This window comes from Staurois parvus, unplaced genomic scaffold (assembly GCF_062004578.1).
Source record: "Staurois parvus isolate SC_StPar_1 unplaced genomic scaffold, SC_StPar_1.0 ptg000010l, whole genome shotgun sequence".
Lineage (NCBI taxonomy): Eukaryota > Metazoa > Chordata > Amphibia > Anura > Ranidae > Staurois > Staurois parvus.
Window position 1 is genome coordinate 292481 of NW_028317806.1, and position 14321 is coordinate 306801.

Sequence of the window (14321 nt, forward strand, 5' to 3'; positions counted from 1 at the left end):
AACAGTAACATTTATCATTCAAGGCATTCCTTTAATTTAACTGTTTTGGGAAACCACTGAAGCAGAACTAAAGGCCACAATACTTACCTCTCCTTCAGAGGTTCAAGATCTCACACTGGGGCAGAGATCTTCTGGGTACTTCATTGGCTCATGTGAGATGACAGCACTCTGTATGCGCAAGAGCTAAGTCATCCCGGCACACAGGATTTATGCCAGAATACAAGTTGAGCTGCACAGCTCCGTGTACATTCGAAGGATCTGTGAGCAAGAAAGTAGGTTTATTTTATTGCAGGAGAGACATTGCATGTCTCTTCTGCATTAAAGAGTCCGCCTGCTTCCAGTTATTTTAAAAGAAGATTTTTGTAATTCCTTAAATTGCTAGGTTTAGTTCTGCCTTAAGTCATAAAAAACATTTAATTAAACTGTCAAGTGAGATAATCAATATCATGCAGCATAGTCATAGATGACCTTTGTCTCTTCTCTCTCCCATGTCTTTAGAATCAACGTATCGTCATCAGACAGCAATGGAGGATGAAATTGTTACTATGGAAATACTTGATACTGCTGGTCAGGTAAACATTGTTTAAGGAGTTAAAGCTGTACTCCAGGCAGATGTATAAGACACAAATAAATGTAGCTCTATATTCATTAATACATTATCAAATTCATTTTTAAATGCAATCAGTATAGGTACTATTTATCTGGTATCATCCTTTTTCAGTCCTCTTTACAGTAGAGCTCAGATTTGGAGAGGAAAAGGCAGCAAAAGTTGCCAGAAAAAAAGATGCACTCATCTGCCCATAGCTCCCAACTGTCCCTGATTTCGAGGGACTATCCCTGATTTGGAACAAAGTCCCTCTGTCCCTCTTTCCTCCTCATTTGTCCCTCATTTCGGCCTGATCTATATAGTATATAAAATGCAGTTTTAAAAAGTGTTTCCCAGGGCTGAACCTTTCATCCAGTTTCTAAAAAAAACAGTATAAAGGGATAGTAGTGGTAAAAAAAGTGCTTGTGGGTTTAACTAATCATTTTTCTATATAATTCTCCTTTAAGGGGGCATGTCAGGGGGTGTGTTCTATGCCTACATACTTTTGCTAATAGGTGTCCCTCGTTCCCATCTCAAAAAGTTGGGAGGCATGTATGTCTGTTACTTATTTTACTGTCCAGTGACTGCTGCAGATAAAAATCTCCTGCTCTGTCAGAGAGGGCTGTGCTGTAAATCTCAGAAATGGAATTCACTTAAATACAAATCTTTTGGTAGGTAAAACAACTCCCTAATCATATACTTGGTTTTGGCTTTCAAAATATTGCACTGGACCTCCCAGCTCTGAGTCTGCCACAATCCCTCAATAAGACTAGACCTTGATTGTCTGGTGGGTGCAAAGCCAAGCTCCTGTAGGAAAGCACTTATCCCTTCCCCTCTAGAAAGGAGCCCTCTTAGATGCCTGTGTGGGGGCTCCTTGGACCTGGCATTACAGATTGTTCTCAGAGAGGGGGGAGACTACTGTGCCCTGACACACACTGCCCACATGGAGTATGTATAAGTACATAGCATTTCCCTGGCTCTATCATTTCATAAGATCACAGGGGCCCAGGAGAATGTAGCTAGCAGCCATGTATTTCATTTTATGTGCGGAGGTGACTGTGGTTGGTACACATTTTGTCAACATTAAGATTATAGTTCTGGTTGCTGCTGCCCACACCCACTGGCAACCCTGGTGGAGTAATTTATAGCTGATTCATTCCCTTAGAAGGTTCAGAGGGTAGGGCTGTTGAAGAGCGGGATTAGAGTCACCAGTAAGTGGCAGCAGTAGGAGGTGGCAGGTGGGGATTATAATCCAGATTAATACACACTTTTTTTCTGGTAAAACTCAGTGACAGACCCTGTTTTTCCTATTTCTTTTCCCCTTTTCCTTCTCCCCACACCTCCTTCCCATGGGTGTCAGGTGTGGCTGCCTTCCAAATCATCTTGTTTATCCTAATTATGCAATACATGGTGTGTATTCTATTTGGATCCCTTAATGTACAAATTCTTAAAAACCTCACAAGTCTGCTACCACATGCATAAACAATGAACCCATATTCTGTTATTACAGGAATTTTTAGGCCCAATCTACTCCAGCCCTTCCCTCATGCTATTATATGAAGTAGTACCTTGGCAATAACCCATTGTGTAAGTCCTTATGAGTGGCCGTTGAAATTCCTAACTCTCTCCCATTCCAACACATAGAAGATTACGCTGACCCCAATGGGAGATACCTTTACTTGAAATGTAAAATACAGTCATAGGCATTCTCGTGTTTATTTCTTTTGTTTGTACTGGTATGACACAAAGTGGAGAAACAAAAAGCCAAATTTGACACATTCCACCCAAAACTCCAAAAATGGACTGGATAAATATATTGGCACCCTCAGTTTAATAATTGGTAGCACACCCCTTGGAAAAGATAACTGAAATCAATTGCTTTCTGTAACCATCAATGAGTTTCTTACACCTCTCTACTGGAATTTTGGACCACTTTTCTTTTGCCGACTGCTTCAGGTCTCAGTTTGAAAGGGTACCTTTTCCCACCTGCTGTTTTGAGATCTCTCCACAGGTACTCTATGGGATTGGCGGAGACCCAACTCTCTGACATTGGGGCCTACATTGCACCCCAGAATTCTTTGGTAGTCTTTAGATTTCATAATGCCATGCACACGGTCGAGACATCCAGTGCCTGAAGCAGCAAAGCAACCCCAAAACATCAGTAAACCTCCGCCATGTTTGATTGTAGGGACTGTATTCTTTTCTTTAAAGCCCTCATTGCTCGTTCTGAAAACATTAGAATGATGGGTTTTACCAAAAGGATGTTATTGTGTTTTGTCTGTCCTCAGTACATTCTCCCAAAAGGATTTTGGCTTCCTCAGGTAAGTTTTGGCAAACTCCAGTTTGGCTTTTTTATGTTTCTGTGTCAGCAGTGGGGTCCTCCTGGGTCTCCTACCATAGTGTCCCTTTTCACTCAGATCTTGACAATGTTGTGCACAGTGGACACAGGAACATTAAGATCTCTGGAGATGTACTTGTAACCTTGAAATGTCCATGCTTTCCCACAATTTTTGTTCTCAAATCCTCAGAATATTCTTTGCTGCTCTTTCTCTTCTTCATGCCCCATGTGGTACACAGACACACAACAGAAAGGTTGAGTAAATTTTTCACCATTTTAACTGGTTGCTGGTGTTATTTCTATATTGTCAGCACCTGTTAATTGATACAGGTGAGTTTAATTACAAATTACAGGAGCATCACAAACTCGGATTGCAATTATTTCTTACAATGTTGAGAAGGTGCCAATAATTTTGTCCAGTTTATTTATGGAGTTTTGCGTGGAATGTGTCAGATTTGGCTTTTTGTTTCTCCACTTTTTTGTGTCATACCAATACAAAGAAGAGAAATAAACATGAGAATGCCTAAACATTTGTAATTGCAACAATTTTCTGGGCAAAGTGGGGTTATTATTTGATAGAAATGCAGGGGTGCCAATATTTTTGGCCATGACTGTATATGTTAAAAGGTTTACGCTGGTGGAAACATACCTACACAATCAGGGACAATCAAAATTTCTCACAATCCTTTTGAATCTGCTACAAGACTTTATGAAGGACCCAGTGATCTTTGGGGGTGATCTTAACATGGTTTTCATCCCATTTCTTGACTCACTTCAGAAAAATTACCAATTTCGGTACCTCGAATGAATAAGCTGAAATCCAACCTCATGTCTCTCCAATAAGTTGACATTTGGTGAGTCTTACATGCTAGAGAAAAAGACTACTGTATATGATTTACTCCCCTATTCACCAGTCCTACAGTCAGATCGTCAATTTTTTGGTCTCCCTCCACTTATTGAACTGGAAACCTTCTTCACACATCAGCCCTCGGGTTTGGTCAGATCACTGTCCTCTCTTCCTCACTTTGACTGCCCAAACACCCCCAAACGATTCTCAACTTGGAGACTCAATGGGGTTTATTTACTAAAGCTGGAGAGTCCAAAATCAGACTCCCTTCTGCATAGAAACCAATCAGCTTCCAGGTTTCATTGCCAAAGCTTCATTGAACAAGCTGAGGTTAGAAGCTGATTGGTTTCTATGCAGAAGGGAGTCTGATTTTGGACTCTCCAGCTTTAGTAAATAAACCCCAATGAGTCGTTACTAATCATTGTGGTGAAGTGTGCAGAAATAATGACGACCATATCTAACTTACTGACATGCCACAGCTCTGATGAATGAAAAATGGGAGACACTGAGGTAGAACACTCATAGCCCAAGCCTTGCGTCTAAAAAAGGAGAGGTCATCCGCTATTTATGCACTTTTTTGAAATATCCAGCAGTTAGAGAGCACACCATATATAAAAACCTTACTTCTTAAGAAATCAGAACTAAGACCAGTCCCACTCATGCCACATGAACTGCTTTCTCCAATCATTTCATGAATTAGGCAATATATGTGGCAGGCTTCTCACCTACCCAGTCAGGGCTAAATAAGCCTGTATGTACATTCCCAAAGTAATAACCCTCAAATGAAGCATGGCCCATGCATCCTCAGTCATAGACAAAGCCTTCCAAAAATACTACATGTACCTATACAACATCACCCTCTGATCAGGCTCATCTTCATACCCAGAATGTAGGACTCAACTCCAACAATATATGGATGCAAGTAAATTCCCAGCTCCACCGGATGAAGTCGTTACAGCCTTGGATTTCCAACTAACTACCAAACTCCACAATATCCTCACTGCCCCCAGATAAAAGTCCAGGACCAGATGAGTTCCTAGGGACATTCTATAAACCATTTAAAGAGATACTTTCCCCTATTCTGGAATCTGTGTTTAATGCAGTATCTGTACAACTGCCATCCCCACGTCACTCACAGGAAGCACAGATATCCTTGATCCTTAAAAATGGGAAACATCCAGCCCAGTGTATGAGCTATCATTCTATATTTTTAATTAATGTGGATTTGAAAACATTCACCAAAATAACTGTCAATAGATTACAGGCATACATTTCTCATTAGTACATTTGGAACAAGTAGGCTTCATGCCTAACCATGATGCCCAAGACACCATCATTAAAACACTCAATAATACAGCATGGTTCTATTCGAAAATTCACCTTATGTCTACTGTCCAATGACACTTATAAAGCATTTGATCATGTAGATTGAGGGGTTCCTTTGGCCCACATTTCAAGAAACTTGGTATTTTATACCTGCTACTGCTTATCACATTATTGTGCTTTTTGTATGCATCCAAAATACTATATGCAATATTTTGAGTTCTATGGCACACAGATTGTTTAAATGGTATAACATGGGAACACATAGTGAAATAGGGAAGCGATTATACCAGGCAGCTGCAGCTATGATCCCGGTACTGTTTTTCAATGCCAACAATCAGCTTTTTTGTTAAAGTGATCACTTATACAGTTCTGCGGCGCCCTATCCCCCACCCCACCGCTGTTCCCAGGATCTCCCGGGAAGCCCAGGACTCTTCTGGTTTTAGAGCTGCCTTTCCCTGGCCATTACAGCCAGTAAAGCAGCTGGTCAAACAGATCTGTGTTTGATCAGCTGCTTTGAAGGGCAGTAGAGACATTAGGGGTCTAATAGACCCCTGATGTCTTCATAAAGACTACCTGTTACTGCTCCAAGCTATCACAATAGCATTAAAGTTAAATGAAAAAAATGTAAATAAAATTAAATAAAAAAAAAAATCCCCTTCCCTGTACTCATGTGCAAATGCGCACGTAAAGTAGGCACGACACGCATATGTAAATGGTGATTGCACCACACTTGTGAGATACTGTAGAACAGCTACTGCTGGAGTGATAGCAATAATTCTAACAACATAGCACATGTTTAACTCTAAAGTGACAATTTTAGGTACCGTAGTTTGGTGCCATTTTACAGGCGTGCACAATTTTAGATCTTGACATGTTTTGGTATCTGTACACCTACTGCAACATCCTATTTTATATTTTATCAAAAATTAGGTATTGTATTGTGTTTGTATGCACTAAAATCCATTTAAGTGTATTTTTTCCTGAAAATGTGGAAAATTTTACTAATGAGAAAATTTGATAAATGGCTGAACAATCATTTTGTGACACAAAAAATTGTGATAACAACTATTTTATTCTCTAGGGCCTTTCCTACAGCTATAACATACATATTCCAATTTTCTTAGTGACTATGCGGCAGTTTTTGTTAACACATCTCCCCGACTTCATTTACTTTAGGGATTTTGATTGCTTTGGCCTGATGCCCCATTCACACTTTCGCGTTCCAGGAACGTACACAGAAACTCATATTTCTGCACTCATTCCCAAAAATATGCATCACACTTGCGGTGCCAGTATTTCTTCATAACACCCCAAACGCAGCTAGCAGAAAAATGCATCAAAACATAGATTACAAAAACGCATGAGGCTCACTGTCAACAAAAGGTGTAGAGCTACTCTGGCACTTTTGTTACCCGGCAAATGCTTGAAAAAAATGTTCACTTGCCTGAATTCAGGTAGGTTTGGGCCTTTCTGTCACAGTAAAATGCATGTTTCCCTTGTAAATGGAAAACATTTTGCAATAATGATTTCTTGTTATAAGCAATGTCAGCCCTCCCACGCTCCATTCAGTGGTTTCTATTGAACACTTTGTCAGGAACAGGTGTCCTTGGGAAGATTTAGAGAGATCGCTCAATGAAAGGGCACGTATTGTTTTACATCCTGCTTCTAATCAAAGCTCTTGTGTTTGCGGGGGTGTTTATCTGCTGATGTAAGTTAGGTGAAAATTGTCAGGTTCTATGCTTTCTCTTTACAGGTAATTCCATTCTGCGTCAAAAGATGAATAATTCTCATTATATCTGTTAAACAATGAGGGAATTGCTTTTACTTCTATAGGACTGCTTCAAGGTGGTTCCCTGTAAGATGCGGGAAAGGCTTGCTTGTATGAAGAGCTTTACCAATTCCATGCAGACTGGTTGTGCAACCTGTGCTGCCACACAAGGGCCTCAAAGTGCAAGGAGGTCTATCAGGAATATATTCAGAGGAATATTATAGGATCTGAGCATTCAGTCTGGGCAGTCAATCATTATTGATGGTGTTAGGGTCTGTGTAGAAGTGCTTTGGACCTGTGTTGATGACATTATTTTGAGATCATTCAGAATTCATTGACAGATGCATTTTACTTGTAGTTGACATTTTTATGACTTGTATGAAAACGTAAACCCCATCTAAAGTGAACAAAAGCCCACTACAGCTTATGTCAAGGCAACATTTTAAAACATGTAGTACATCTTCACAATACATATCTTTTAATCTCTTTGGGACTTTGCAAGTGCCAAAAAAAATCTGTTTATTCCCATGAATTGCACTTAGCTTTTGGGCTGACAATACACAACTATTTTGTGGAGTGAATGGTGTCATCCATGGCCCGTTGTCTTTTACTAAACTACTCAATACACCCCACTGCCTTTATCTCTAAAGCATAGGCAATAAACTGACTTGTAGTCCAAAGATATAAATCGGGAGAGCAACTTAAGCCAACCATAGATGGATCGATTTTCTTTCCTGCAACCAAAATTGCTTGATTCTCCCATTAACACAGCCAGTGTTGATGGGGTAATCCCTCCCACGGAGCCATTATGGAGCCGTCCCTGCTGGGAGAACACAATGATTACTGCTAGTGGTTATAATAGCCGATAGCAATAATCACATGTAAAATCCGACAGGCTGGTTGTACCCAAGTTGATGTATCAATCAACTTGGGTACATTCAGCCTGCCCACACATGGTTTGAATCTCAGCTGGTCCCTGCTGAATTGACCGAGATTCAAACCGACTATAGTCGACTTTAGACTCATTAGGATAACACGGTAACTGTGCAGAGGACACATGACAACTCCAAAGAAAATGCTTTTAATAGTATATTTAAAGAGAAACTTCACTCCCCTCCACCTTTTTTTTACCCCTCCTTACCTGTCATGAAGATTTGTCCTTGAATCACATGCTCACCTGCACAGCAGATCCAGTGTTGTCCTGCTGTCTTCTGCTGCTCAGGTGTGACAGCCAGGACTTGCACCACCATTATGGTCTACCTTCAGCAGTGTGAGCTGACTGTCTCATCCAGCCTATGATGACACATACCATGCTCCATCCACTGACTGCTGCTTTTCCTACTCCTGGAACATTTTGGGATATGAAGATTTCGCAGGAGGTTGTGAGAGCAGAACACTATTTAACATTCTTGCCTGGGCAGACAAAAAAAGGAAATCGCACATAAAGGGAAAAAAAGGAGGGGGGGGGGGAGGCTTCTCAGAATGTGGTGGTGAGTGAGCTAGAAAAGTCGACTCACCATGGTAAGTGATAGACTGCTTTAATAGACCAAAAGTGTGCAGATACCAGATGTTCCTTGTTAGGGTTTAACAGCACTTTAAGCACATCGCCTGGGTCCCTCACCAGGGGAATTAGTGCCCCTATCCAGTGGATCATACTGTGGTGAAAAGGTTACCAGAAGCAGCATTGCTGCCTCCACTGTAATCCAAGTACCGTATTTGCCGGCGTATAAGACGACTGGGCGTATAAGACGACCCCCCTACTTTTCCTGCTAAAATTTAGTGTTTGAGCTATACTCGCCGTATAAGACTACCCCTCTTCCAATGCACACCAGTGGCAGGAATAGTGCCCCATCATTGGTATCAGTGGCAGGAATAGTGCCCCATCATTGGTATCAGTGGCAGGAATAGTGCCCCATCATTGGTATCAGTGGCAGGAATAGTGCCCCATCATTGGTATCAGTGGGAGGAATAGTGCCCCATCATTAGTATCAGTGGGGGGAATAGTGCCCCATCATTGGTATCAGTGGCAGGAATAGTGCCCCATCATTAGTATCAGTGGGGGGAATAGTGCCCCATCATTGGTGTCAGTGGGAGGAATGGTGTCCCAACATTGGTGTCAGTGGGAGGAATGGTGTCCCATCATTGGTGTCAGTGGGGGGTGGAATAGTGCCCCATCATTGGTGTCAGTGGGGGGGGAGGAATAGTGCCCCATCGTTGATGTCAGTGGGGGGGACGAATAGTGCCCCATCGTTGGTGTCAGTGGGGGGGAGGAATAGTGCCCCATCATTGGTGTCAGTGGGGGGGAGGAATAGTGCCCCATCGTTGGTGTCAGTGGGAGGAATAGTGCCCCATCGTTGGTGTCAGTGGGAGGAATAGTGCCCCATCATTGGTATCAGTGGGAGGAATAGTGCTCCATCATTGGTATCAGTGACACCAATGATGGGGCACTATTCCTCCCACTGACACTTGCTGACCCTGTTCTCGTATGGTGCTGCTGCAGCCAGCATATGTGGTTGCAGCAGCACCTCTACACTGACCACTTACCTGCTGGTCCTGCACTCGATTTTCGCGGGGCCGCTCGGCTCCACCCCCTCGCCGGTGATTGGCCGCCTGTGTGCCTTTCCTGAGCTACAGTTCTGGCGGCCAATCACTGGTGAGGAGGCGGAGCCGAGCAGCCGCACAAACATCCAGTGACTGAACTGAAGGCGCAGCCGCGCTTCCTGGACCGGATCGTCGTGGGACCGGAACCAGGTAAGAAACAGCCGCTGCCCACCCCTGTACTTAGTGTCCCTTCCATTGGGGGAAGGGGGGGGCGGCGGCGGCAACGCGCCGCCCCCCTAAAAAGTGTCAGTATGCCGTATACCGGCGTATAAGACGACCCCCGACTTTTGAGAAGATTTTTAAGGGGTAAAAAGTCATCTTATACGCCGGCAAACACGGTAATATCTTTCAGGGCAAAGCAGTATTGAAGGTGCTACAAAAACCCTCAAGTTCCCCACTCAGCAATAGGTGGCTGACAGACACAGGGAGTACCTTAAAGTGGTTGTAAACCCTTACATAATGTATACCCAATGAAGTGACTGGTCCCAGGTGATACACAGAGATAAGTTATTACTGTTTGTCCACACTCTTCTCTTCTCTACAGCCTTTCAAAGTCCAGAATTTATGCTGTTTGTCTGAGTTTTCAGAAAGCAAGGAGCAGGAAGCTGAAGTTACACTCTGCAGATCTCAGTGATGAGAGTTCTGAGAGCTGACTGGAGGGAAGGGACACACACCCTTCACACAGCACACAGGAACAGTGCTGAGGCTGTCAATAACAGGCTGTGTGATGGAGGTTCCTCCCCTGTCACTCTTTTTCCCTTGATGTTAGGAAAATTTGTCCAAAGTGACTCATTCTGATAGCAGAGGAATGAGGCAGCAGTGATAAATGACACTTAGTGCTCTGGATTGAGACAAGGGCACATGATAGAAGGATATGCTTTGTTCATATTTCATGTCTGAGATTTACAACCACTTTAATAAAGCAGTTAGTTGCTAAAAAAGGTATTAACATTTCAGACCAAACACAGGACCAAATACATGTTCACTATGGCTTTATTGGTTAAAGTATCTTAACAATCTATTTAAACAATGTGTGTGCAGAATATTGATCTTATCAGTGCTGTAACTTAGTAAACTATAAAATCCATATATAACTAAACATTAAAAAAGCAAATAATGTAAGGTAATAAAAACATGATTTTGTGATTTAGGCATATGTAAACTTTGAAGTTGGTGATATAATGTTTTCTCTCTCTTTTTTTTTCAACAAATGTTTAATAAGTTAATTGATTTAATTTTCATTTATAGTGTGTATGATCTTCTATTTCTCATTTGTCTTGTCTCAGGAAGACCCTTTGCAAAGAGAAGGCCACGTACGCTGGGGCGAAGGTTTTGTTATTGTTTATGACATCACTGACAGAGGAAGTTTTGAAGATGTCATGTATTTCAAGAACTTGTTAGATGAAGTAAAAAAGCCCAAGAATGTTACTTTTATTCTAGTGGGAAATAAAGCAGACCTGACACATTCACGGCAAGTAAGTACCGAAGAAGGAGAGAGACTGGCCGCAGAGCTGTCCTGCGCTTTTTATGAATGCTCTGCATGTACTGGTGAAGGAAACATCACTGATGCTTTTTATGAACTATGCCGAGAAATAAGACGTCGCAAGATGATTCAAGGAAAGACCAGGAGAAGAAGTTCTACGACTCATGTCAAACAAGCTATTAACAAAATGCTAACTAAGATTAGTAGCTGAGGAGAGAGAATCAATGTGTATGAAGCTATTCTGTCTTCTTGCTTAAAAATAAAGATGTTAGCTAGTAGCCACTACTTTAAATGATTTTTAATATTATGAAATTGTAATGTATTTTAATGTCATTGTAAATACCCATATTTATATACTGGTGTTATAGCTATATCCTTTATTATGTTTGAACACCTGCTTATATATGATATTAGCGATGTTGCGGGAATGAATAAATTATTTTACATGTAGTGTTATTGTCAAGTCTTTTTTTGAGAATAGTTTGTAAACCAGATTGGCATTGTTATGTATGAGACAAAGGCCGAGTTCACTCTTATCAAGTCCTGCATAAAGGCTAAAGCTTGGTATTCACACACAGTTATTTCCCTTCAAACTGGATGAACGTAAAAAAAAAAAAAAAAAAAAAAAGAACGTGATGTGGATGCAGGGATCTCCGTTGCCACTCTATTCTGACAATGAGGACTCCACGACTCCCACCCATCAGAATACACAGATTAGTGCTGCAGCTAAATTAGTCGAATGATGGTTTTCCAGCATGATCCTTCAACAGAAGCCGGTTGTTGACCGGTTTCTGTTGAATAGAAAAAAGTATGCATGTACTAATAGTCAGCCGGTTTCAAGGAACTGGCCTATTTCCAGTATATATGAAAATTCCACCTATTGTTTTTTACATTGGAGCCTAAAAAGCATTGCAACTGTGAAGAGTGGATTGCTGATGCTCCTACAGACTATGCCTCCAGCCTCAGGTTTGTACCAGATTACAGACCTTTGGTTATGGGGCTGGAGAAAGTATCAATGGAGCACAAGTGCAATAACATCACCACACTTGTGCTCCATTGAGAACTACAAGTCCTTTGCTGCAGGGCAGAAAGGACTTGTTTTTTCATTCACAGATTCCTGTGAATACATTTTTTTGATTGAAAAAGATACTTTATTACATAAGTATAAAAAAAACATGATACTCGTTATCGGGGTACATCTCACCCTATACTGCGACGCAGCGCACCACATTGCAATATAGTTCCAGGCATACGATAAATACATTCACTCAGCGGTATGATGCCTGACGTGATGTGCTTGGCGGACGAATCCCCACACTAACACGTCATGCATAACGCCGCTTACCCCAAGACCATAGCATCCTAAAACAAAGAACATTTCCTACCATTACGGAGTCATGCAAAAAACCGGATGTTACACTTTACAATAAGCATTGGGTGTGGGGGGGGGAGGGGAAAAAGAAGGGGACACAGGCCCGAAGCTTTATTGAAGGGACAAAGACACGCAAGGGGGAGTAGGGGGAAGGGGAGATCTTCAGACGTCCTCTTCCTCCTTAAAGTCCATCAAGGTATAGATTCCTGTGAATAAATGATGTGGCTGTGCGGGCAGAGCCAAGCAAATTCTCGTCAAAATCAAAAAATGACAGGAGACTGCAGGGAGAAGTACCCCCGGATTCTGTAACTGGGGAGCAATTTAGGAGTGAGGGCTGCAGACTGTGACCATGTTTTGTGTTACACCTTAAATATGGGTATAACATGAATCAGCTGCAGCCGTGCCCGTCGCCCCCCCTCCGACAGATAGAAAGTACGGGGAGAAGTTTCCCTGTACTATCTGTCAAATGTGAAAACAGCGTGGCTGTCTGGGGCTCTGCCCACACGGCCGTATCGTTCATCCATGGACTTCTATGAATTAATGAACTGCAAGTCCCGACAGCCTTAGCGGCTGTGGACTTGCAGTTTTCAATGAACTACCACTGCGCTGTGGAGAGCCATGGTAGATCATTGAAGCTTCCTGTTAGTATATCTGCTTGCTCGTACAACCCGTACAGCATGCAAATATTCTGACAGGTCTGCAGGAGACCTGCATGGCATCAACGATCTACTGATCACTGGTGCAACGCTTTCCAGACTTCTTTGGACAAAAATAATAAATGCACATTTTTTCACATGCAAAATTATTTTTGTCCAAAAGGTGAACTTATCCCTTCATTTTTTAAACACCATGCATCTTCGAATAGAATATACAAAGTGGATTTTTTTGTGCTGCATTGTAGGATGCAAGTTTTTCATTCAATGATTTTTTGTTGTATTAATAGAGGTAGGTACAAAGCCATAATGAATACACAACGTACACATATGTGACATCATGAGCCAACATAGAAAGGCATCTGTTCTCTAGTCAATTCAAGATTGTAACAGGCTGGTTGGAAAATGTTATATATTCCAGGGGATCTCTTATATTCCTAACATAAAACTGTAGGAAACAAGTGGTAAAAGTTGAGAAGATGAGATGGAGAGAGGTAGCAAAGAGAAAAGGGAGAAAGAGATAGGGAGGGAGAGGAGAAAACCGCAGAAGCCATAGATGAGCCATCACGACAGCGGTAGGTTGCAAGTTTTAAACAAAATGATCATATAATGTTTAATTTTCGTTTTTAGGTAATTCTGAATTTTTAGTAGAAAAACATTTGTATCAATCACCCTGATGGAGAGGTTTTGAGGGAGTGAGAGACAGGGGTACACATTATATGTTGCCATGGTGATGATGAATATGCCATTCCTGAGGAAGTCCCTAGTGACAAAATCCGTTGGGTAGGGTCAGTGACATCATCACACATAAATACGGAAATACTGCTCTCACTCCTAGCGGACTGAGAATAGAAGTGTCAGTAACTTTAGGTGGTATTGTGTAGCTGGTGCAGTTTTGTTTTATCATATATTTATAACGTTTTTACACTATATGGCACATTCTTTTTATTGACGTATGGCAACACACTGAGAAATGTAAGTTGAAGCAGACCTGAGGTAAGATTGTAAGGACCAATAGTTTGCTATTGGATACATTTTTATCCTTTTACTAAGGGATCAAAAAGAATCTGGTGAATTTATCCATAGCAGAATGCATTGAGTTGAAGGGGTTAATGGCATTTGCGCAGTGTGATATTGCCACATATGGAGAAGGATTAGATGGTTGCAATGGGTTACCACCTGGATTGCACAATTTTCACAAAAGAATTGATCATTTCCATAAACAAGACTGCATAAATATTCATGGTTTCAGTGTTTTAAAGTGTGGATGGTTGCTATTGCTTACTAAAAAAAATAGTTTATAAATATATTATTTACAGTATGATCACAGCAGCAGGGGAGAATTCA

At 41.5% G+C, this 14321-nt stretch overlaps 1 protein-coding gene across 1 annotated transcript in view; it reads left to right on the forward strand.

Annotated features, from left to right (window-relative positions):
• The window catches only part of RERG (RAS like estrogen regulated growth inhibitor), a 31973-nt gene extending 20574 nt beyond the window's left edge, over window positions 1-11399 (forward strand). Inside the window, exons 4-5 of the mRNA XM_089669851.1 lie at window positions 499-572; window positions 10753-11399. Coding sequence (XP_089525977.1) covers window positions 499-572; window positions 10753-11160 — 482 coding nt within the window. The 3' untranslated portion in view covers window positions 11161-11399. The remainder of the gene's footprint in view (window positions 1-498; window positions 573-10752) is intronic.
• The last annotated feature ends 2922 nt before the right edge of the window (window positions 11400-14321 follow it).